The sequence below is a fragment of the Panthera uncia genome, assembly GCF_023721935.1.
Source record: "Panthera uncia isolate 11264 chromosome B2 unlocalized genomic scaffold, Puncia_PCG_1.0 HiC_scaffold_24, whole genome shotgun sequence".
NCBI lineage: Eukaryota > Metazoa > Chordata > Mammalia > Carnivora > Felidae > Panthera > Panthera uncia.
The window spans coordinates 119,361,809-119,384,321 of NW_026057580.1; the positions used below are offsets into that span (position 1 = coordinate 119,361,809).

At 54.4% G+C, this 22,513-nt stretch overlaps 1 protein-coding gene across 1 annotated transcript; it reads right to left on the reverse strand.

Moving 5' to 3' along the window:
* Positions 1-739: 739 nt before the first annotated feature.
* Positions 740-10,067, reverse strand: DLL1 (delta like canonical Notch ligand 1). The gene is made up of 11 exons (XM_049654619.1): positions 9,082-10,067; positions 8,578-8,874; positions 7,815-7,875; positions 7,317-7,574; positions 5,424-5,484; positions 4,770-4,900; positions 4,477-4,646; positions 4,147-4,363; positions 1,830-2,634; positions 1,513-1,630; positions 740-1,396 (listed from the first exon to the last, which is right to left on the reverse strand). The coding sequence occupies exons 1-11, from the start codon at positions 9,133-9,135 to the stop codon at positions 1,391-1,393; spliced, it is 2,178 nt and encodes a 725-aa protein (XP_049510576.1). The 5' UTR covers positions 9,136-10,067; the 3' UTR covers positions 740-1,390.
* Positions 10,068-22,513: the final 12,446 nt, after the last annotated feature.

Below are 22,513 nucleotides of genomic sequence, written 5' to 3' on the forward strand. Positions count from 1 at the left end.
ATTATTGAATACATTATTACATAAATTAACAAATAAACTGGGGTACGGAGCCCGACTGCCAGATTTGAACATTAACTCTGCCACTGACTGACCCTGAGCGAGAAGCTTCACCTCCCCAAACCTCAGCTTCCTCTCCTGTAAAAGGAGTAATGCCAGCACCAGGAGTAACCAGCCCAGCCAGGCACAGCGGTTTCCCCGGGGCCGGTAGTCAGCGCTCAATAAAAAACATTTTTATCTTACCGCTCTCTGTCCCCCCACAACTGTTGAGTTAGAAGGCAACGAACTCTCTCGAATTGACTGGAAATAACCCATAAACAAATGGATGAATAGTATTATCCTAAGACAAAAAGCCTTTGCCATGGCAATACAAAAGTGTCTCACGGGTATTTGATCCCAAATGAGGCTCTGTTCCAGCCCTTGAATAACAAGGCTCAGAAAGGTGGCCAGCTCTGAGGGTCCTCGGACCCGTCAGCACGATGCGGAGTTGCATGTGCCTGTGATACCCCCGGCGAGCCCAAGGGCTGCTCAGGAGCTGGCCAGCCTTCCTCAGCCCCTCCCGGAGACGCCCTGGTGATAACTGTGCAGGCTTCTCTGAGGCAGACAGAAGCCACTGAAACCAGGCAAAGACATTGAAAATCGACAATCAGAAGCCGTTTCTGTCTAGAGGGAGCGAGCACAGGGCATGGTGAGGAAGCACACCTCTAGTCGTCGTTCATAATATTTATTTTGGAAAAATATTTTAAAAAGGATTTTCTTCATTAACAAAACAGTAAAAAACTCAAATAACATTTGCACAATATTCCATAAATACATTTATATACAAAAAAATATAGTCACATAGACCCGAAGTGCCTTTGTACATATTTACCAAAGATTTAAATTATAAAAAATGAACATCACAAAATACTCAAGCTTTACAGATATCATGAAAAATATTTTTACAAGTCCAAAAAAATAACACACATTTTTTTTCCACCTAGAAAAAACACATTTTAGTATCAAAAAGGACGATAAAGGCAGTGTTTGTGATTCTAATTCAAGAAAAGACCGGCTCATGAGAACCCAAAATATACACTTCAGGCAGTGCATGCTTCTCACGTAGTAATTAAGTCCATTCATTTAAATATATATTTTTTAAAAGCCAACTGTCCATAGTGCAATGGGAACGTCCTAGAAGGCAGTGCAACAGGCCCCTTGGCCGCCGCCGAGCTGCAGCCACGCCGCGTCCCCAGCTGGCCTCGGAAGGGAGAGCCGGCTGGGTCCGGATCGGTTCCTCAGCAGCAGTCCGTGGGTCTCCCTTTCCTCTTTCAAGCAGCATCCACTGGGGCATATATCCTTGGAATTTTATTTATTTTAAGAGAAACGGGAACTTTGCCGTATCACTTCCATTTCACACCTGGTGGGCCCACAGGACAGGATGGGAAGTTAGTTCCAGACAGAGGTCGGCACCCTCTGACTTCTCCCCCCCACCCCCACCCCCGCCCCGAGACCAGGCCTGGGCTGCGCACTGACCTCGGTCGCTATGACGCACTCGTCTTTCTCCTCCGATATGACGTACACCGACTGGTACTTTGTGTCTTTTGAAGTAGAATACACGGAGTCTGGTCTTTTTCTTTCAGGTGCTTCTCCACTGAGGGGAAAATGAAAGAACCACAAGAAACACGTGAGAACAGGAAAAACTGACCGGCGCCGGCCCAGAGTGCAGCACCCCCTTCGGGGGTAAAGCTCAGGGGTAGAGCGTTTGACTGCAGAGTGCAGCACCCCCTCGCATCGGGGCGCCCTCCCAGGCTGGCCTTCCCGCGTGTCCCCTCCCGGCCCGCAGCACGCACCCCCTGAGCGTCGGGGTGCTCTTCTCCTCCCCTGCAGAGCCCTGGGGCTGGCCCTTGGCGTCACGCTTGCCATGGGGGTCCCTGACGGCGGCCGCGGCGTCGCCCTTGAGGTCCTGCACTAGGTTATAATCCACGGCAGGGTAGCGGGCCTTGAGACCGTTCTTATCAGCCCCGTGGTCCCCGTGGAAATCAACCTTCTTGTTGGTGTTCTTGATCTGCGTGGCCCCGATGACGCTGACACAGATGTCCTTCTCACGCTGGCAGTTGGCCAGGTTGTTCATCGTCTCCGCCTCCCCACGGCAGGGCTCGGCAGGGGGCCGGTCCTTCTGCAGCCTGAGCCGCACGCAGACCACGGCGGCGGCACAGCCCAGCAGCAGCATGAGGACAAGCACCACGCCGGCACAGACGGCCACCCAGGGGAAGGGCCCGGCCTGGCCCTCCACGTACTTCTCAGTGAGGTCCACCACCACCGCCGGGCCCGGGGGCGGCTCAGGCAGCAAGAACTGGCAGTTGGGGCCCCCGTAGCCCCGGGCGCACTCACACAGGTAACGCCGGTCCCTCTCGTGGCAGGTGGCCCCGTTGTGGCAGGGCGCGTGCTCACACCTGCTGACAGGGGCACTGCAGTTCCTGCCCGTGTAACCCGGGGGACAGGTGCAGGAGTACTCGTTCACGCCGTCCCGGCAGGTGCCCCCGTTGGCGCACGGGGAGGAGGCACAATCATCCACGTTGTCTTCGCAGCGCCTCCCGGAGAAGCCAGCCTGGCAGCGGCACAGGTAAGCATCACCAAGGTCCACGCACTGTGCACCTGAAACACAGGACACATCCTGAAGCCTTGCTACGTGTCAGTCCTGCAAGGTACACCAGGGATGCGAGACAGACGAGGCAGCCGTGGCCTAGACACAAACACCAGGGGAGGGGTCTGGTCCAGCTCTAGCTCAGTAAACTGCAAACAATACAGCTAATACCTCTTTTCTTTAAGTATTTTTTTAGCGTTTGTTTATTTTTGAAAGAGACAGAGTGCAAGCGGGGGAGGGGCAGAAAGAGAGAGAGGGAGACACAGAATCCGAATCGGAAGCAGGCTCCAGGCTCTGAGCTGCCAGCACAGAGCCGGACACGGGGCTTGAACTCGTGAACTGTGAGATCATGACCTGAGCCGAAGTCGGACGCTCAACTGACTGAGCCCTCCAGGCGCCCCAAGTTTATTTAAATTTAAAGAGAGAGAGAGAGAGAGAGAGAGAGTGTGCGCGCGCGCGAGGGGGAGGGGCAGAGAGAAAGAGGGAGACACAGAATCCGAAGCGGGCTCCAGGTTCTGAGCTCCCAGCACAGAGCGCGACGCGGGGCTCAAACTCACGGGCCTTGAGATCATGCCCTGAGCAGAAGTCGGACGCTGACTGGGCACCCCCGCAGCTAACCCTCCCAGCAGCTCCGCTCCCACCGGGGCAGTACACGGCGCTTTGGCTACAGCGTTGCATTCACTTTCACGACATCCGGTTTGCAGATGAGGAAACTGAGGCTTAATGAGGCTGATGTGCTTGCCTGCAGTTCCACAGTCAGTGAAAAGAGCAGGGTTGACAACAGAAAGGAAGAGGAAGAAAGGAGGGAGTGGAAGAGGTCCCTGTCCTTCGAGAGCCAATCTGTTAAACCTCCTGCTATTCTGCCTCTAAAATAAAGCAGCCAACCTTTCTGTTGGTTCAGTGGGTAGAAACAAACAGGAGGCAGAGCCTGAGCCCACAGGACCGCCACGCCCTCTGTACGGCACGTGGACAGCAGAAGGACAGGGATTTCCTCTCTGTCAATCATCGTGGCTAATGGCGAAGCTCACAGAAGGCCTGGCATGTCTGGCCCCAGCTTCGCTCCTCTACCCACTCACAGGGGAGCAGGGCCCCGTCAACAGACCACACTTCTGCACAGACACACCAGACGGTTATGTTTGGGTGACAGAGCTGAGCCGGGCTTCCCTCCAAAAACAGTCGCTGCGCTGCCATTGGAGCGCAATCTACTGAATCATGGCCCCGACTCAGACACCTGTGGTGCGATATGACCTTGAAAAGTCATCCCACCTCTCTGCCTCAGGCTCCCCCTGTAGGACGTGAGAATCCACACTCCTGCCTGCCTTTCTTGCTCCTTGAGCATTTCCAGGCTCGGGGATAACACTTCTGTGAAGCGTTTCTGTTCAGTTGAAAGGGCTCCATAACCTCGGGGTAGCTTGCAAAGTGACGTGTTTGGTTGGACGCGAAACGCGTGTGCCCTCTAACTGTATTCTCATCAGTGCTGACCACCTGACAAAGTCTCAGAGCGGCTGGGGCTGCCGTCCTACCATGAGAACAGGGTGAAGAGCTGCAGGAATCCACCTTCTTCTCACAGTTAAAGCCGGAGAAGCCCACGGGGCAGCGGCAGGTGTACCCCCCTTCGGGGTTGTCTGAGCACCGTCCCCCGTTGAAGCAGGGGCCGTCGGCACACGCCATGGCACTCAGCTCACAGATTCTGCCGTAGAAGCCGGGTGGGCACGTGCAAGAGTAGCCATTCTCAAGATCCTGCGTCGCAGAGAAGATAGAGCGCTGTCACAGGGTCGCTCCAAGAGACCCGCGTGATGCGTATCAAACCAGCGCCCCCGTTCAACAGGAAATCCTGCTGGGGCTGGACTCACCGTGCAGCTGCCTCCATTCCTGCAGGGGCTGGCGCCACACTCGTCGATCTCCGTCTCACAGTTGGCCCCTGAGTACCCCGGCCGGCAAGAGCAGGTGTAACTTCCCTGGCCCGTGTTAGTGCAGGTGGCCCCGTTCCTGCAGGGCTTGTGGTGTGTGCAGTAGTTCAGGTCTGCGAGGGGCAGAGGCGGGAGAAGGAGGAGAGAGAAGCCCAGGGTCAGACTCAGGGAGACCACACCTTCCCCGTGACAAAGCCAGGGAAGCCCAGGGCTGCTGGATGGGGCTGGGGGCTCACCCTGGTTGCAGAAGAGGCCACCCCAGCCCTCCTGGCAGTTGCACTGCCAGGGCTGCTGGCAGGTGCCGTGGAGGCAGCCTGGGTACCGGATGCACTGGTCACAGTACCGGCTCTGCCAGCCCACTCTGCACCTAGGAAGAGAGCACGTGTCAGGCGGGCACCGGCACCACCGGGCTCACGGTCACACACACGCCCGACCCACGAGAAACCACCTTCCAGCGACACCAACACGTCTGGCTCTCAAACGAGGCAGAACACCAGAGTCTCCTCGGGAGCCTGCACACACGCCAGTGCCTCAGAGGGTCTGATGTCTGGGAGTGAGGCTCGCTGGGACAGCATTTTTAGGGGCTCCCTAGGTGGTCCTAGGATGCCAAAAAGTTTGGGAATCCCTGAACTAAACCCATCTTCGATGTCAATTCCTTGCAGACAGCTATCCGTACGTTCCCATAACCACTGAGGGGCTTCCATGACTGACAACCCGTGACTCTACGTGTTTCTGTATGTTTACTAAGTAGAAACATGAGAATAACGGCTCCAACCCCGACAGCCAGCTACTCTTACCTGAAGTTTTCAAACGATCACCCAGAGCTACTTTACAAATACACCAGGTACAAGGAGAAGCAGAGAAGGGAAAAACCCCTTTTGCAAACTTACTTGCACTCTCCTGGCTTGTCACAAAACCCATGCAGTTCGTCGCATCCTGGCAAGCAGATTGCTACAAGCAAAGAGAAGACACGGGGTCAAGCCCCACCCCAAGATCCTCCCCAACACAACCGGGGGCTGCTGCCACAATGCGGTTGGGACAAAACTTGCTCAGCTCAGTTGGCAGACCCAGCGGAGTTAATCTCCATCTGTGGAGTATCCACGGTCCTGCCTGGTAACTGTGGACTTCACTCCGCCCTGGGATGAGCATTCTTCTTAACACAGCGGCTCCAGGACAAAAGAGCGCGGAAACCCCCACCCCCACCCCATCCCCTTTTCTTCTGAGAGGGTCAGAAGTCCTTCCCCCTCCTCCTCCCCCACTTCCCAATTCTATGCACAAAGCTCCACCTCTTAATACCCAGAAAGTGTGTGTGTCGATAAGGGTGGACAGCTGGTATGCAGAGTACCAGGGCAAGACAGCTGCTCTATTGTCTCTGCTCTCCCAGCAGCTGCCCCAGTGCGACAATACCGCCTCCCCCGCCCCCCGCCCCCACCCGCACACACACCCCCGGCGTGTGTGTACACACACATACACACACACACACACACACACACACAGACACGCGTGTGCGCGCGAGCCCTTTCCGCCAATGGGAGCTGGCGTGCGCTCCCGCCGCCTTTGCCCAGAGAGATCTAATCGATGGCACGCGCTAGCTGGGGGCGGGGAGAGGCTCCAGTGTTTGAATAAGAAGAAAAAAGTTTAAGTTTACGGCTCCCCCGCAGCGAAGAAGAGGAGGGAGGGGAGCGGACGGAAGGCAGCAGGCAGGCCAGAGGTCCCCGCGGGGGTGGGGGCTGATGTGGAGCTGGCTTCCTTCACAGGGTTATGAAACTCATCGACGAGCTGCTCCAAGTTTGTAAGACAACAGAACCTGCTCAGGCCCGGGCACAGCTCAAAACAATGACCTACCCTCACCCCCAGGCACGAATCAGAACGGAGAGACCTCCCTGGCAAGAGGTTCCGGGCCTAAGGACAAGGAGGGAGGTTCGCCTGCTCCAGGGCAGGAGAAGGAAAAGTCACCAGGGTTTCTGGGGAGTTCCAGGGCCCACCCAACTCCTAACTAGAGGGAAACCCAATCCCAGGGTGTGCAGACTGGCAGTGAGGCCTCCGCAAGCTGAAGAGAGGCCTGCCAACCTGAAGCAGGCCCAGGAGCCAGCGGAAGCCTCGCAGGCCTCCCGCTCTCCACCAGAATCATGGGGCAGGCAGGGCCCGTCGCCTTTTGGTGAAGGTATTTCTTCCCCAGGCAAGGTGTTTTGTGAGCGCAGTGTGCGCTCTGGCAGGCGGGCCCCTTCCCCTGTGGCTCTTGCCTACCCAGGCCTCAGCTGACACACACGGTCTCCTGTCCACAGACCCCACGAGGGACTATGTCATTAACAACACACGTGCGTCACACAGAGTATTTGCAAATACGCTCAGTCTGCGAAAAGGCCAAGCACACCAACTTTAGAAAGAAAGCGAAGCATTTTTCCAACGAGACGCTGTCCTGGCAAAGAGAACTGGTTTGGAGCATGCGCCTCCACATACAAACTCTCCTCTCTGTTCCTCCCTTCCTTCCTCCTCTCCCTCCGGCTCACTTCCTGACCCCTGGCCCTGTCTCCAAAATCCTCCCTGATTAAGAAAGGCAGCTTCCCATAGCGGAAGTTAAAACTTCTGAGTTGACCCCAACCCCGCTGCTGGCTAGCTGTGAGGTCTCGGCGAGTTTCTCCAGCTCTCTGGCCTCAGTTTCCCCACCAGGGCATCACTCCAGTGCTGACATGTGAGGACCCCACTGGCTCACAGAATACTACCCCCCCACTCCCTGGGAGCTCCGGCCTGGAAGTAGACCAAGGAGGGAAGCAGGAACTCACGTTCAGTGCAGTACTGGCCTTTCCAGCCAGGATCGCAGACTTTTTCCCCCCTCTCCCCGCAGGTGAAGTGGCCGAAGGCGTCGTCTCGGGGGCGACAGAAGACGGAGCAGCCGTCCCCGTAGTAGTGCTCGTCACACACAAAGCGGTAGGAATACTTGAGGTCTGTTCGGCCGCTGCTGTGCAGGTCCTGAGACCACTCCTCGCCCACAGTCAGGTGCCTCTGCGTGGCCAGGCGGCTGATGAGTCTTTCTGGGTTTTCTGTGGGAAGACGGTGCTCCCGTTGGTTCTGACCAAGAACCCAGAGGCTTGGGGCACTGGGGGAGGTAGAACTGACGTGTGATGCAGGGGAGGAGGCCACAGGCCCTCCACCCAGAGCCTCCTGCAGGAGTTTGCAGAATGTAAGCACAGAAGCTGATTTCTGGTGGAGACAAGAGATCAAGTGCGTACTGACTGGGGAAGCTGTTGACTTGGTTTTGGAGTTTTTTGATTTGTTTTTACCTGTTGTGAGGTCATCAGGAGAATCTGTGTGAAGGGCTTCAATGATCAGCGAAAAGGTGCCCTGGGAGAAAGGGGGAGGAGACAGAAGATAAACTAGAAATGTTAAAAACCAAAACCCAAAGGGACGCTCTCGGGTCACCCAAGTCCGGAACCGCCTGGGGTGCGGTGCAGATCTGTGTGCCCAGAGCAGGGTCTCCGGACATCTCTTGCCTGTTTTCACTTTCCTCAAGGAAATGGAAGAACTTTTTAAAGAGTGGTTTCCTGACGTGTTTTTTCAGCCTGTTAGTACAGGATATCACGTTAAAAAAAAAAAAAAAAAAAGGCTGCGAGCAGGCGGGGCTGCAGGGATTGTCATCAGTCACCGGGTGGGGGGGCTACACACAGGGGCCAGGGGCTGTCATGCTGCGAAGGCAGTTCAACCTGCCCAGGGACAGGGCAACGAGAGAACTGTCCCCCAGAAGGCGCTCGCTGGACCGGGGAGCTACGGGCAGAGGCCGGTTCCGAAACCTCCCAGACCCTCCGCCTCTCGGCCCCGCGGTAGCCCGGCTGTCACTCTGCCGCCTGAAGGGTCACTCGGGGCGTGGAGGCGATGCTCCGGGCCTGGCCCCTTCCGCCGCCACCCTGAGGACCGCGCCTTCGCCCGCCTCCCCTCCCCGGCACCCCGCCGGTGCGCGCCCCCAGCGTGCCTGGAGCGGGGCTGACCCGTCGAGGCCCCCTCCCCGCCCCTCCCCGCCCCGCCCCGCCCCGCAGGTGCAGCGCTCACCGGCCAGGTAAAGCCGAAGGGGAAGCGGATGGGGTTGCTAAAGGCGGGGTCGGCGCCCGCGCCGTCGGGCAGGCTGAAGGAGTCCACGCCCAGCACCGGAGTGACGGCGCTGCCGTAGGTACAGGGTGGCTCAGGAGACACGCTGGCCTGATAGTGCTTGAGGCACACGCGGAAGAAGGTCCTGCAGGCGCACGGCGGCGGCCCCGCGCCCCCGCGGCAGCAGTTGCGGTTTCCCAGCAGCCCCTTCTTGTTGACGAACTCCTGAAGCTTCAGCTCGAACACCCCGGAGGTCCAGACCTGGGGGAGGGGGGGGGCGGGGGGCGGGGCTGAGGGCGCGGGGCCCTGCGCTCCGACGCTAGCTTTCGGGTTCACCGCGGGCTCCGCCGGCCCGGCTCGCCACCCCCCTGCGCCCCCGGTGCCCTGCCTGACGCCTCGCGGCTCCCGGGTGCCCCATCGACACCCGCCCTGACAGCGGGGCCCTGGAGACCCCAGCCGACAACTTACCTGGCACAGCAGGGCCGACACCACGGCGAGGGCCAGGGCGCACCGGCGGCCCATGGTGCACCGCTGGACGCGCTCGAGCTCCCCTGCGCCCCCGCCTTCGGGCCCTAGAACTGCGGGGGGTGCCCGGGGGTGGCCGTGGCCCCCAGGAGCGTGGACAGAGAAGCGCCGCCGCTCCGCCGCGGGCCGGGGTGATCAGGGCTCCTTTCTTCCGGAGCCCGTGTCTCCTCTTTCGGGGGCTGCGGTCGTCCAGATCCGCCCTGCGCGGGTGACGGCGCTCTGAGGGTGCACGAGCAAAGGGCTGGCTCCGAGACTGCTGATGGAGCCGCAACTTTCGGTTTTCCTCCTTTCTTCCAGTCCACCAGTAGGTAGGGGTCGTTGGCTTCCTGGTTTTGTCTCAAGCTTCTTCCCAGGAAAAAAAAGGGGGGGGAGGGGAGGAAGCGTCCAGATTTTCAGCTTAATTCCCAAAGAGCTTCCTCCGAGTCCGATTAGAGAGCCGAGGTCTGGAAATCCCACCGGCGAGGCGATAATCCCGGGCCCCGCGGAGCGCGCGCAGGGACCCCGGCGGCAGCTAGTGTGCGCGGCGCGCCCTGCGGCTCGGGCCCGTGTCACTCGGCGGCGGCGTGCGTGCCGGGAGCGTCCCGGACTCGTGTGTCCCGCGCCCCCGCGCAGACACGCGTCTCCCCGAAGGACCCAGCCGGTGCCATCCACATAAACAGCACGGGGTCCCGGCACAGGGCGGCGGGTGGCGAGCGGAGACGCCGCGCCACGGCTGCGCGTCCGGTGCGCGCTCGGCCCGGCCGCTCTCCGCGGGTGCGCGCCGAGGTCTGCGCTCGCCGGCGCCGGCCGCCCTTATATCCCGCCGGCCGCCCGCATGGCTAATGAGATGCAAATGAGCAGCCCCCCAATCTGGCGAGAGCTGTCACAAAGGAGCCACTTTTCCAAACCCTCCTCTCAATGGATCGCCAAATGGTCAGTGAGCTGTAAAATGTGCAACCTCCTCCCCGCCCCCACACCTCCCCACCCCCGGCCCTCCCCTGCCCCCGCCCCCGCCCCCCGCCTTCCTCCGCACCACACAAAACGCGCTCATTTACATTCCTGCAAAATGTTCGCCGCGAGAATCCCCTGCGCTCGCGAGGCGGGGGCCCTGGCCGCGGCCCCTCGGCTCTGCCGCCGGCCGCAGGCTCGCGGAGCCCCGCGGGGACACGCGGGGACGCGCGGGGGCGGTGCCGAGCCTCCGGCCCCGCCGAGGGCCGCCCGCCTGGGGCCGCCGGACGCGGCCTGGGACACTCGCCCGGCCGACGCGGCGTCTGCGTGCCGTCTCCCCGCGCGGGCCGGGCCTCGGGGTCTGGGGGCGCGGGGGCCGCGAGCGTGGTCGGAAAGGGGCGGGCGCGCGCAGCGGGCGGGCGGCCGTGAGTTTCGGGAAGTTTGGGAAGGTCTGACATCGACGAGCCACCCGGCCGAGGACGGCGACGCTGCGTCTGGGAGTCCTCCGAAAGCAGGGCTGAGGCGAGCGCGGCGCCCCCGGGGACCCCGGAGTCCCCGCGCCAGCGGGAGGCCGCTGGTGGGGGCGGGGTCTGGGTAGCGCTATGCGCCTCCCCCCCCCCCCCAAGCTGGGAGATCCTGACGCCTCAAACTAGTGCCCGCACCCCCGCCCCGCACACGCGCGCGCGCACATACACACACGCGCGCGCGCACACGTCCTTCCCGGAGCGATTCTCGGCCACCGCCACCTTTCCTGGGTGTCCAGCCCCTCTCTCCTGGGTATTCCCCCCTCGGCCTCCCTCCGCTTGGTAAAAAGTGAGTTTGGTGTGTGTCGTTCGCGTGGCTGTCATTAAGGCAGTCTGTTATTGTGCGAGGCTGAATCAGTGGCTCTTTGTGCGCTCAGCTGTATGGTAATGCGGACCGCACCTGCTCCCCGCACAATGCCGAGAGAAAGAGCTCCCCTCCGCGCGCGCCGCGGCCTCTGCAACAATGTCCGGCACATGTTCTAAAGACCTTCCAGCCCGCCCCCCCCCACCCGAAATCTTTACACAACCATCACCTTATTAGGTTTTTACACGTCCATCAGACACTAGAACTTTTGTTTTCATTTTTTTTAAGGGAAATGAGTTTATTGGGAGGGCTGAGAACACACGTATCACACAATGAATTATCTAAATTGCTCTCATGCTTGTGTGCTCAGTGCAGAATTAAGGTGGCGCATGGATCCCTACTCTGGCATCCAGCTTCATTAAGCACACTTCGGGGTCTTTTTCCCAACCCTGTCTGCTCCCCCTCCCCCAGCACCTACGGCGGTGTCATCAGGGTGGAAGGTGTGAATGTGGGAGTAAATGTCACTCGGTGTGTGACACAGCCCCAGGGTGCCTGGCCACAAGGGCCTCGCCGCAGGTGTGCTATAGCCACCTTATTGGTGGGAACCGGCGCTGTCCTGGCAAAATGTGACCTTCATTGCAGCGGGTGTGGAGATCACAGAGTACTGTTTAATGAGCAGGAAGAGGGGAAATACCAAGTAAAACCACTGTAAACAACAATCTAAAATCACTTGGGGACTCAACCATGGCCATCCTTCTGGACGTTAGGCAACCAGAACCTTGTTTCTTTGGCTCCCAAATACCCATAAAGTTCCTGAATTGACAGATCTGTACACGTTAGGTTTTCCACTGCTGCCTGGTCAAAAAGCAAAGAATGAGTCGAAAGTAATGTGCATGTAAGGGTGAAGTGAGAAAGGCGGGCTTGGACCCCACCAGAACCCCCTACTGTTTGGTTCAGAACAAATGGAGACTTCAAAGATGCTACACCCCCGGGATGGTGGCAATCCCAGTGCGGCCACCCTTTGCAGACTTTGTAAGGACGTGCTACATCCCCACAGGGCCGGGTCAGCATGAATCCTAATTTAATCTTGCCACCTAGTGTCAGCATCCTTTTCTCACTACATCCATGTTTCCTCTGAAAGCTAGTTTCTGAGAACTTTGCTCTCTCTACAGCATAGAAGTTGGTGTGTGTGTGTGTGTGTGTGTGTGTGTGTGTGTGTGTGTGTGTGTGTATGGTGGGGGGGAGCTGGGTGGGTGGGAGGGAGGTGAGAGGGTTCCAGGAGCAAGGGAGACACAAAGGAAGAAAGGAATGTGAGCTCTAAATCCTCTGTGCCTCTGAGTCTGAGAGTAGATTTCAGTAAGAAATGAAATTTCAGGAACCTTTTAATTAGAAAATGGAAGTGGGAAACAGTCTCGTCTGAATGCCTGTTTAGAAAACTGGAAATAAAAAGTTCCACGCGCAAGGGCTTAAACCTTGGGGGGAAAAGACTTGCCCCAAATCTTTAACAAACCCCCCTCAGTATCGAGTATTTGTTAAATTGACGTGGCACAGATTTCTCGATTACAGCGGCAAAGCGGAACTGAAAGGCATCGTAAAATCCATCAGAATCCTGCCCAAAGCGTTCATTCTTTTCCAACTTAATTTATGCCACGCGATTCTGTATTGGGGAAATCAAGCAGAAAGCCCTTTTCTTCTCCTTCCTCCTCCTCCTGTTCTTTCCTCTTCTTTCTTCTTCCTCTCCTCTCCTCTCTCCTTCTTCCTCCTCCTCCCCTCCTTCTCCTCCTCCTCCCCCTTCTTCTTCTCCCCCTCTCCTCCTTCTCCTCCTCCTCCTCCTCCTCCTCCTCCTCCTCCTCCTCCTCTTTCCCTCTCCCCCCACCTCACGCTGGTCCCTCTCCCCCTCTCCCTTTCAAAGCTGAGCTAACGGGAGACTGTTTAACTTCTGTGTTTCTGTAGGGGCCTGTTGTAGTTTAACTCCTGCACACCAGTAGCTGAGATGAACAAAGGAGAGACTCGAGGTCCAACTATTCATCCTTTCTTTGCACTTTAATTTTCATTGATTGGGAAGACAAGGGGAGCCCTTAGGGATTCAGGCTGAAGGGGGGGACACGCCTTTAGACGCCATCAGCCCCCTAGCCAGCCATCTGCTCCGAACCAAATGGCGTTTTTCCACTCCTGACTGCGTGTCTCTATACTCCCGCAACGCATTCTGAACCCCCTAAATGCAGGAGGAGGCTCCAGCTAGAGTATGTTAAATAGACTTGCCTCCACGCCTGCCCTACTGGCCAGATCCCCTCCTCCCCGCACACCATAAATCCTCACCTTGCTTATTAGGAAAAAGCAGGAAACTTTCTTTTAAATACTTTTTGATTTCTCAGCAAATTTACTGTACAAAGTGAGACTCATTAGGGCTTAGAAGGCACCCAATCCATCAGACACAGGAGAGGACACAGAGATTTGCTGCCTGGTGGTGGGGTTTTAGTTTTGCCAGGCATGCATAGCTCATAGCCTGAATAACCTAGTGGCTAGGGTAGGCTCGGGTTGTATGACCAGAACCATGGCCACAACAACTACAGCTAAGTTCCCTGTTTACTGGAGACCCTGGTTATTTTCCCCATCATTTTATTAGGCCACTTGGGGGAAAAGGCTCCCAGTCATCATTTTATCAAATTAAATGTGGCCACCTCAGTACTGGTGTGACCAAATACTGTGGACACCCAAATCTGTTTCAGTCCCCTTTTGCCCAAAGAAAGGTTCTATTCTCAGGGTGTGTGTGTGTGTGTGTGTGTGTGTGTGTGTGTGTGTGTGGTGGTTGTGGGAAGAGGAAGGAGGGTCTGGGCAGATTGCAAAAAACAATGCCCAGAATAGGCTCCAGAGTCTAAGCCAGCCACAGGTTCAGTTTTCTGTATAAACAAGTCTGGAGACTGGAGTGATGTTTGTGTTTTCTTACACCAACTGAATACTGTATACCCAACAGAGAGGTTCTCTTATTCCTGAGAAGAATTAGAGTCCTTGTTCAGAACAACAAAATAAAAAAACTTCCAAGCAGCAAATCTGGTGTTGATCAAACATGCCAGGTTACTAGGAGAAGGAGGAGGAGGAGGGGACCTAAAGCATGTTTATTAATTAGTATCACATCCCCCAGCAATACATCCTACTGCCCCTTCTCATCAGTCACAGTTTGGGTATCTTTTTTTTTTTTTTTTAACCACACAACGCTATTACAATCCCATTGACTATGTTCCCTATGCTGCACCTTCATCCCCATGACTTATTTATTCCACAAACAGAAGCCTATACCTCCCACAGCAGTTTTGGAATCACAAAGTGGTTAAAATAGCAAACAAATTGACCAACTTGCTGTGAAGGTGCAGATCTCTTCCGTAAGCCCTGGGTCTGTGTAGTGTAGTCACTACGGACACTTACTTCTTACTTCTTAAGGCTATCTTAAGGCTATCTCGAGTCTCCCAGAGACTCACACACACTGACCCCTATGGATATACGGATTTGTTTAGACTTGACTGAGCCCTGTGTGGATCTGTCGTTGAAGGTACATTCTGACCTAAGCCATCCATTCATACCCAGCAGGGAAAAAGAAGGGGAGGCGGGCAGAGCTAGCTTACATTCAGACACTGGAGGCCACCCTGTTGCTGGAGAATAAACAGGTCACAGCAAACCCAGTGAGGCCCCATCCATAGCCTCTTCTGACCTCCTGGGGCAGCTCCCTCATAGCAGAGATGGCCCCACAGACAGCCAGGACAGTTACTTTGGGCTGGCAGGTTCATGTGGAGGGGGGGGGGGTGGTTGTGGTAGGAGGACAGACCCCAGCAGAAGCAGAGGTCCTGACAGTTTCTCCTAAAGCTTTCCCTTCTCAGCGCAGGCTGGGCCGCTGGAGACTGTAAGTGGCACGGTGGCCCGGCCTTCCCGGTGGGGCAGGGTCATGGTGTGTCATCTAACCTTTCCTTTTCAGTGGGAGCGGCGGCCGTGGCGCGGAAGGGAAGGCAGGTCCCAGTCCCACGTGGTTTCGCGTGGCGGTCGCGGTGCCGCGCACGAGGGACACCCCACCTCCGCGGATGCAGGGGCGGCGGGTGGAGGCCGCAGGTCCGCAGCGAGTTGCAAAGGCATGTGCTGATTTGCATGAGAAAGGGCGAGTCGCGTGCTCAGCTGGCGGCCCCGGCGCAGATGACGGGTCCCCACCCCCCGCGCCGCTCCCCTCCCCCCCGTCCCGGGCCGCGGCCGCGGCTCCCCGAACCCGCGGATCATCTGCTCGGGCTGTCCCGCGCTCATCTCCATGACAAAGCGCGTGTTTACCTGGCCCGGCACCGGCGGGCACGCCTTTGTCCCGGATCGGATGACCGCACAGCTGCTCCCGCCGCCGCGCGCCCGCCCCGAGTGGCCCCTCAGAACTTTCCTGCGACTGAGCGCGCGGGGGCCCCGAGGGGGGCGTGGGGCGGAGGCTGCTACGGCCCGGGAGGGGCTGTGCCGGACTGCGGCGCAGTGCCGGAGGGCTCCCCAGAGGTGGTGGCTCGGAGAGGTGCCCGCGATGGGTTGCAAGGGCCAGGGGGGCATGGGCGTGAGGCCGGTCACCCCCGCGAGCCACTGGCAGGTGCGGCGCTAGGGTGACGCAGGGCCACCCCGAGGGCCCAGGTCGACTTCGGGACGGGCCCATGCCAGCCGCGTGCGGCGACCCGGAGGGGTGGCAGGGTCGTGGCGCGCCCTTCGTGAGCCCCTGGAGGGGTGCGGCCTCTGGGAGGCCAGACCTGAACGCGGGGCAGTCCCCTGTCCGCGTCCGCGGCGGGAATCCTCGGTCCCGGGCCCAAGCGGCGCACCTGGAAACCGCAGCCTCGGACTTGGCACACAATGAGGAAGGGAAGAAAGGGCGTCGAGGGGCGCCGTCCGGCCGGCCCTGTCCCCAGGCCCTACTCCCCCAGGGCGCGCCCCCGCCCGGGGGGGGGGGTGGGGCGGCGGGTCTCGGGCACCTGTCGCCGGGGCCCTGGGGCGGCCCGTCAATCACCCGGCCGGCGCGGGCGGGGGGCGCCTGGGGGCTGCGACCCTGTGCCCCGAGGCTCTAAAACGGAGTCGCCCGGAAACGTGGCTTGGCCCGGGGCCCTCCCCACGGAGGGTCCCCGCCGAACCCGCGCAGCCCGGGGCCGCGGCCGAGGAGCCCTGGGCGAGGCGAAGCTTTCGAGCGCGCTGTCCTTCCCACCTCCCCACCTCCCCTTTTCTGTGAGCATCTGCCCGGGGGAGAACAGATGTGGGCACCTGCGGTGACAGGCCGCATATGTTCCATCCTATTCACAGGCATTCAGACGTGGCCACAATGAGCAGCCTTTGTGCGCACAGTCACTAAATATATTAATCTGCACTCCCCAGAGCACCGGGCTGTTTAATTTTTCACTAGCAATAACATCTGATCTAATCCTTAAATCGGCTCCCGAAAGCCTGCCCTCCCGCCCTCCTTTTTTCTCTCTCTCTTTCCCCACCCCCTCTCCCGAAAAACGTGTGAAGCTATTCAACCTTCCACCTGTTGCCCGCTGAACTGGGCGTGGTTCTTGCAACATCTGATGTCGGTTCGGGCAGCGGGTGGGGGTGCGGGCGGGCGCGACCGTGTGGGGGCCGCTGTTGGGCCACATGGGCGTAGCTCGGGCACGTTTATCAGAAGGAAAATAAACACAAAGTGCAGAGTGCGGCTCCCCAAATGTTGTGCAAACAAAGAACGACAATTATTAAACAGCTTCCGAAGCAGCCCAGCACACCCATCCTCCCTGTGTACCGCCCTTAAAAACGTACGTGAAGTTGGCATTTATCTTTTTTTGATTAAACTCCAGTGGTTACTATAAACACCGGGCAATAGGCCGCGCAGCCAAAAGGTAACATACATCTCAGACGTAAGACTTAGGTTTTTTTAAGCAATTTTGTTGCACGGCTCTTTTTCTTAGCATCCCTTATTCTGTTTTGATTTGTTTTCGGCCACAATGGGTCCTTTAGTGCCATTGTGGGTGTCACAATGCAGACGGACATCAGGCTGTGAATGAAGACAGAGGCAGTTTAAACAAACCAGGCTCTTTCTTTCCTTCCCGTCCATTGTGATACGAATGGGCCTTCTGCACTGGCTGCTAGGAGACCGGCTTTGCAAGGCCCTACTCCAGTAAATGGGCTGGAGAGAAAGGGACCCCAATAAACAGCCTAAGTATTGGAGAAAAAAGAGGGGACAAATTTCGGCAAATGTCTTTCACCTTCAAATCAGCACATTTCTTAATCTCAAAAAGTAAGGCATGCTTTCTTGAGCTGCACTCCTTGCTTTTCGAGTTTCCTCCCTGCCCACTATGAAATTCTTAGTCTCTCCCCTATGATACGTCCCCGTCCCCGGAAGCAGAATGGGGACAGCACTGGCACTCCATCAAGGTTTGCTTTTAAAAAGCTATGGGAACAGGGTGGCGGCTGTTTATCAATCATTATCACTAATAACTAATGATCGTAAACTGCTTTCAAACTGTAAGCTGCTCACTGCTGGTAGGTATGTAGGGGCATGGTTGTGAGTCTGGATTTTTTTAGGAACAGTCACAAACCTATGCTTTCTTTTATTTTTTTTTAAATTTTTTTATGTTTATTTATTTTTGAGAGAGAGAGAGACAGAGCATGAGCAGGGGAGGGGCAGAGAGAGGGAGGGAGACACAGAATCCGAAGTAGGCTCCAGGCTCCAGGCTCCGAGCTGTCAGCACAGAGCCCGATGCGGGGCTCGAACCCACAGACCTCGAGATCATGACCTGAGCCGAGGTCGGATGCTCAACCGACTGAGCCACCCAGGTGCCCCTGCTTTCTTTTAATGGTAGTTGGAACTGTTACTATTTACATTAGTAGGTTCATTAAGGCAAGAAATACAGTTGTTTTTAGGTTGTTAGGGGCCCAGTGGGAGTGAGTTAGGAATGAGCCACCAGCACCACCTTCACTTCTCAGTGGTTGGAACTAAGTCACAGGACACCACTGAACTGACCATAGTCAAGGCAAATGGGAAAACCATGATGGGCTTATGGAAGTCACTGTTCGCAGCTGGGGCTACAGGCAGATTTACTTGCCCAAAGCACATGGCAGTGAGAAGGCCACTTCAGTCACTCACTCATGTGTTCATCCACTCACCTGTCTTGGAGGCTGGAGGTGCAAAGGAAAGTTAGGTCTTCTCTCTGCCACTACATGCATTATACAGTGAGTAGAGAAGGCTTTTATTTTCAGAAAGAATTTGTATAGGATTACTTTGCCTTCCTTAAATGTTTGATGGAATTCACCAGTGAGGTTACGTGGGTCTGGAGTTTTCTTTGTTGGAAGGTTTTTACTTAGAAATTCAACTTAACAAATAAATGTATGGTTTAATGAATATAGGGTTACTCAGATTTTCTATTTCTTCTCAGGCTTGGTAGTTTTTATGGCTCAAGGAATTAAAAAACAATTTTTTTTAATGTTTATTTTTGAGACAGAGACAGAGCACGAGTGGGGAAGGAGCAGCGAGAGAGGGAGACATGGAATCTGAAGCAGGCTCCAGGCCCTGAGCTGTCAGTACAGAGCCCAACGAGGGGCTTGGACTCATAAACCGTGAAAGCATGACCTGAGCCGGAGTTGACTCTTAACCGCTTAACCGACAGAGCCACCTAGGCGCCCCAGGCTCAAGGGATTTTTTCCTCTTATCCGAAGCTGTTCAAATAGTCTTCTTTTAACCTTTCGGTGTAAGTAAACTCTGTGGTTCCATCTTCCATCATTAATATGGGTGATCTCTGTCTTCTTTTTTTTGTCGTGATCAATATAGCTACAGGTTTATCAGTTTCATTGCTCTCATCAAAGAACCAGTCTTGTTCCACTGAGCACCTTTGCTGATCAAGGCTAGATCTAGCCCAAGCCACTGGGCTTGCCTTCCTTAGGGAATCTCCACCCTCCACTTCCTGTTGTCTACTCCCTGAAAATAATCATTTCATATATTTTGTCTAGATTTCTAGTTGTTTAAAGTGGAAGGACAAGTTCTGTAGGAATTATTCCTTCATGGGCAGAAGCTGAAACAGGATACTTTCGGGGGCAAGTAACAGAAAATCCTAATTGAACACACTTAACTATAAGGAAGGGACACCATCAAATAGAATTAGGAGGTGGTCTTTGTGTGAGTTAATCTTTGGCTTAACCGCATCGTCCAGGCACAAGGCACTCTCCATGTTTCTGCTCCACTGGCTTTGGATTGACTTCAAATGTTGCTTAACTCCCTCCCACGACTGCATGATGGCTGCAGGGGCCCAGAAGTCACAAGCAGACATAACAATGACCAGAGGAAGAGGCTCATTTTCTTTCTGTGTGACACTTTGTAACAGCCATAAAACACTTCAGTAATATTCAAGGTGGACTAACCATGTACAAGTCAGTGTATTGTTATGGTTATGGCTTTTTTTCTTTCCCAGTTTTTGGATGGTGAACTATTGCTCAAATGAAACCACATCAACCCATGTGGTTGTGTTCAAAGAAATTCAGTTCAGCATTCAAATAAAATTAAAACTAACTCCAAATAAATTTCAAAGGCTGTTTGTTACCAAGAGAAACCCGCCCTGATCCCACCCTTCCCAAGCTCATTTCATGCTCCATGTTTCTTCTGTTTCTCAGTGGATGTGAAGGCTTTCCCTTCACCCTTATACTCTCCCTTAACTCCCTTCTCCCTACTTTCAACCTAGTTTCTTTCTTTCTTCTTTTCTTTCCTTCCCTATTTTTCTCTTTTATGTAAATCTGCCATCCTGTTTTTAGGTTCTCCTTACAATTCATGTCTGATGTGCACAATAGGGCATAGGAAACACCTATGTGTGGTGCCAAGCAGGAGGCGGGGAAAGGACCTGAATAATCACATGTAACTTTTTTGCTTCTGTTATGCTGATTTCCATGTACAACTTTCTGCTAGTGTCCTGGGAAAGGGGCCTGCAAAAGAATCTTTGGCTTCTCCCTTCCTTCACTATTGTGCGCTGGAGTTGTAAAACAAATTTTAAAGCCTATAGAATTTAGACAGATTTGAGTCTGAACAACAATTGTGCCACTTACTACCACTTGCACTGGTTACTTAACAACTCTTTAAAACTTAAAGTTTTTTCTTTTACCAAAGTAATACGGTTACAGATTTTAAAATTCAAGTAGGATTTCCAGATTCATAACAAAAAATAGCAATCACCTGCATCAAGCATTCCCACTTTCAATTCCTTCCTCTAACTTAACTCTTCGCTATTGTTTTTTAAAATTTACTCTATTTCTTTTTTAATGTTTCTTTTTGAGAGAGAGAAAGAGAGAGAGAGAAAGAGAGAACGAGCAGGGGAGGGGCAGAGAGAGAGAGAGAGAGGGAGATACAGAATCCGAAGCAGGCTCCAGGCTCTGAGTTGTCAGCACAGAACCCAACGCGGGGCACAAAGTGTGAGATCACGACCTGAGCTGAAGCCAGAGGCTTAATGGACTGAGCCAAGCAGGCGACCCCTCCCCCCGCCCCCGGGGCCTTTTTTTAATGTTTACTCTCCTATTTCTTATAAAAGAGTCTCTAATGCTATGTCTGTCTTATTCCCTTGCACGTATTATCTATGGACTTACCAGCTCTAGCAGATGAAGATTTAACTCTTCCACCGGATTTCCCAGACACACGCATTTATGAACACGTATAAGATTGCCTCCCATTTTTTAAAAAAATTATAGCATCCTTTTGTATTAAATTACCATTCTGTATTTACTTTATTATTTTTTTTAATGTTTATTTTTGAAAGAGGGGGAGAGAGACAGAGTGTGAGCGGGGGAGGGGCAGAGAGAGAGACACACACAGAATCGGAAGCAGGCTCCAGGCTCCAAGCTGTCAGCACAGAGCCCGATGCAGGCATCGAACTCACAGACTAGGAGATCATGACCTGAGCTGAAATCAAGAGTTGGACGCTTAACTGACTGAGCCACTCAGGCGCCCCTCAATTTTTTTTTTAACAGATGTCATTTAAGGAATGTTTTCCATTCAGATAGAATTTTCTTAAAAAATTTTTTTTTTAAGATTTGTTATTTTTGAGAGACAGAGACAGAGTGTGAGCAGGGGAAGGGCAAAGAGAGAGAGAGAGAGAGAGAGAGAGAGAGAGAGAGAGAGAGAATCTAAAATAGGCTCCAGGTTCTGAGCTGTCAGCACAGAGCCCGACATGGGGCTCGAACCCACAAACCATGAGAACGTGACCTGAGCTGAAGTCAGACACTTAACCAACTGAGCCACATAGATGCCCCATGTATTTGCCTTACTAAAGCTAGGTAATTATTCACAGCTGAGGCACATGCGGTGATTACATTTTATTTTTTGTGCACTTTTTTGTCTTTACTGGATTCAACAATTGCCTAATATATTTGCTTGACGTTTCTGTGTACCTCTTACTTATCATCACCAAACTCCAAAGATCTTCCTTTAAAGTATTCAGACACATCAGGTGTTCATGGGTGTCACTGTCCTGGATGAGGAAGGTATCTCTGGGAGGCACCTGCTCTAGTTTAAATGGTCTCTATCTAGGACTTACTTTCCTCCTCTGTCTTCACTTGGATTCCCTGCTACCCAGGTCCTAAATATCCCTCTTTCCGGACTACTTAATTTTGGAGAGTATCCCTCTGCAGGTTTCTGAATGGATTTGGTAGATCATATTTTTGAGCTGCATATCTCAATATATCTTTATTCTACCCTCACACTTAACTAATATTTTGAGTGAGAGTAGAATTTAGTGTTAGAATTATTTTCTTCAGAATTTTAAAGTTAAGTCTCCACTGAATTTCAGCTTCCTGGGATTCAATTGAGAATTTCCATGCCCTTCTGATTTCCAAACCTTTAAATGTGACCTTTTTCTTTTTCCTATGGGAACTTTTTTTTTTTTTTTTTTTTTTTTTAGGAAGGGGCAAGTCTGAATATTTATTACCCTTCTTAAAAATATGATTATTTAGGGGCACCTGGGTGGCTCAGTCGGTTGGGTGGCCGACTTCGGCTCGGGTCATGATCTCGCGGTCCGTGAGTTCGAGTCCTGCGTCGGGCTCTGTGCTGACAGCTCAGAGCCCGGAGCCTGCTTCAGATTGTGTCTCCCTCTCTCTGACCCTCCCCCGTTCATGCTCTGTCTCTCTCTGTCTCAAAAATAAATAAATGTTAAAAAAAAAATAAAAAAAATAAAAATAAAAAAATATGATTATTTACATAACTTGGTTTTTAATAATTGGCTCTCCTGAGTCAGTACAAGCCAGCTTCAGCACACCACTGCCCCTAAGCCTCTAGGAGGCCTTAGGATTGTACTGTCCACCAGGAGACAGCCTGACTGCATTTTCTTATGGAACATGTGGGAGTAAGCAGGGAAGGAATCTTTAGGCAGAATGCCACCAAGGTTCACTTAAATTCAGTTATCTCCTGGTCTCTCTTCTTCCTGATCTGCATGGAGGCTCAGAAGTAGAAGGATTTGCTCAAAGGAACAGAAAGGAACAAAAAGAACCAGGAAAGACTTCAATGCGAAAGGAACAGAGCCAAAGCTCTGGAGGGGGACAGGTCAGGGAAGAGCTGAGGTTGAAAGCCTCTGGCCCTCGGTTCTCAAGAAAGGCAGACTTGGGGGGGGGGGGGCAGATGCCT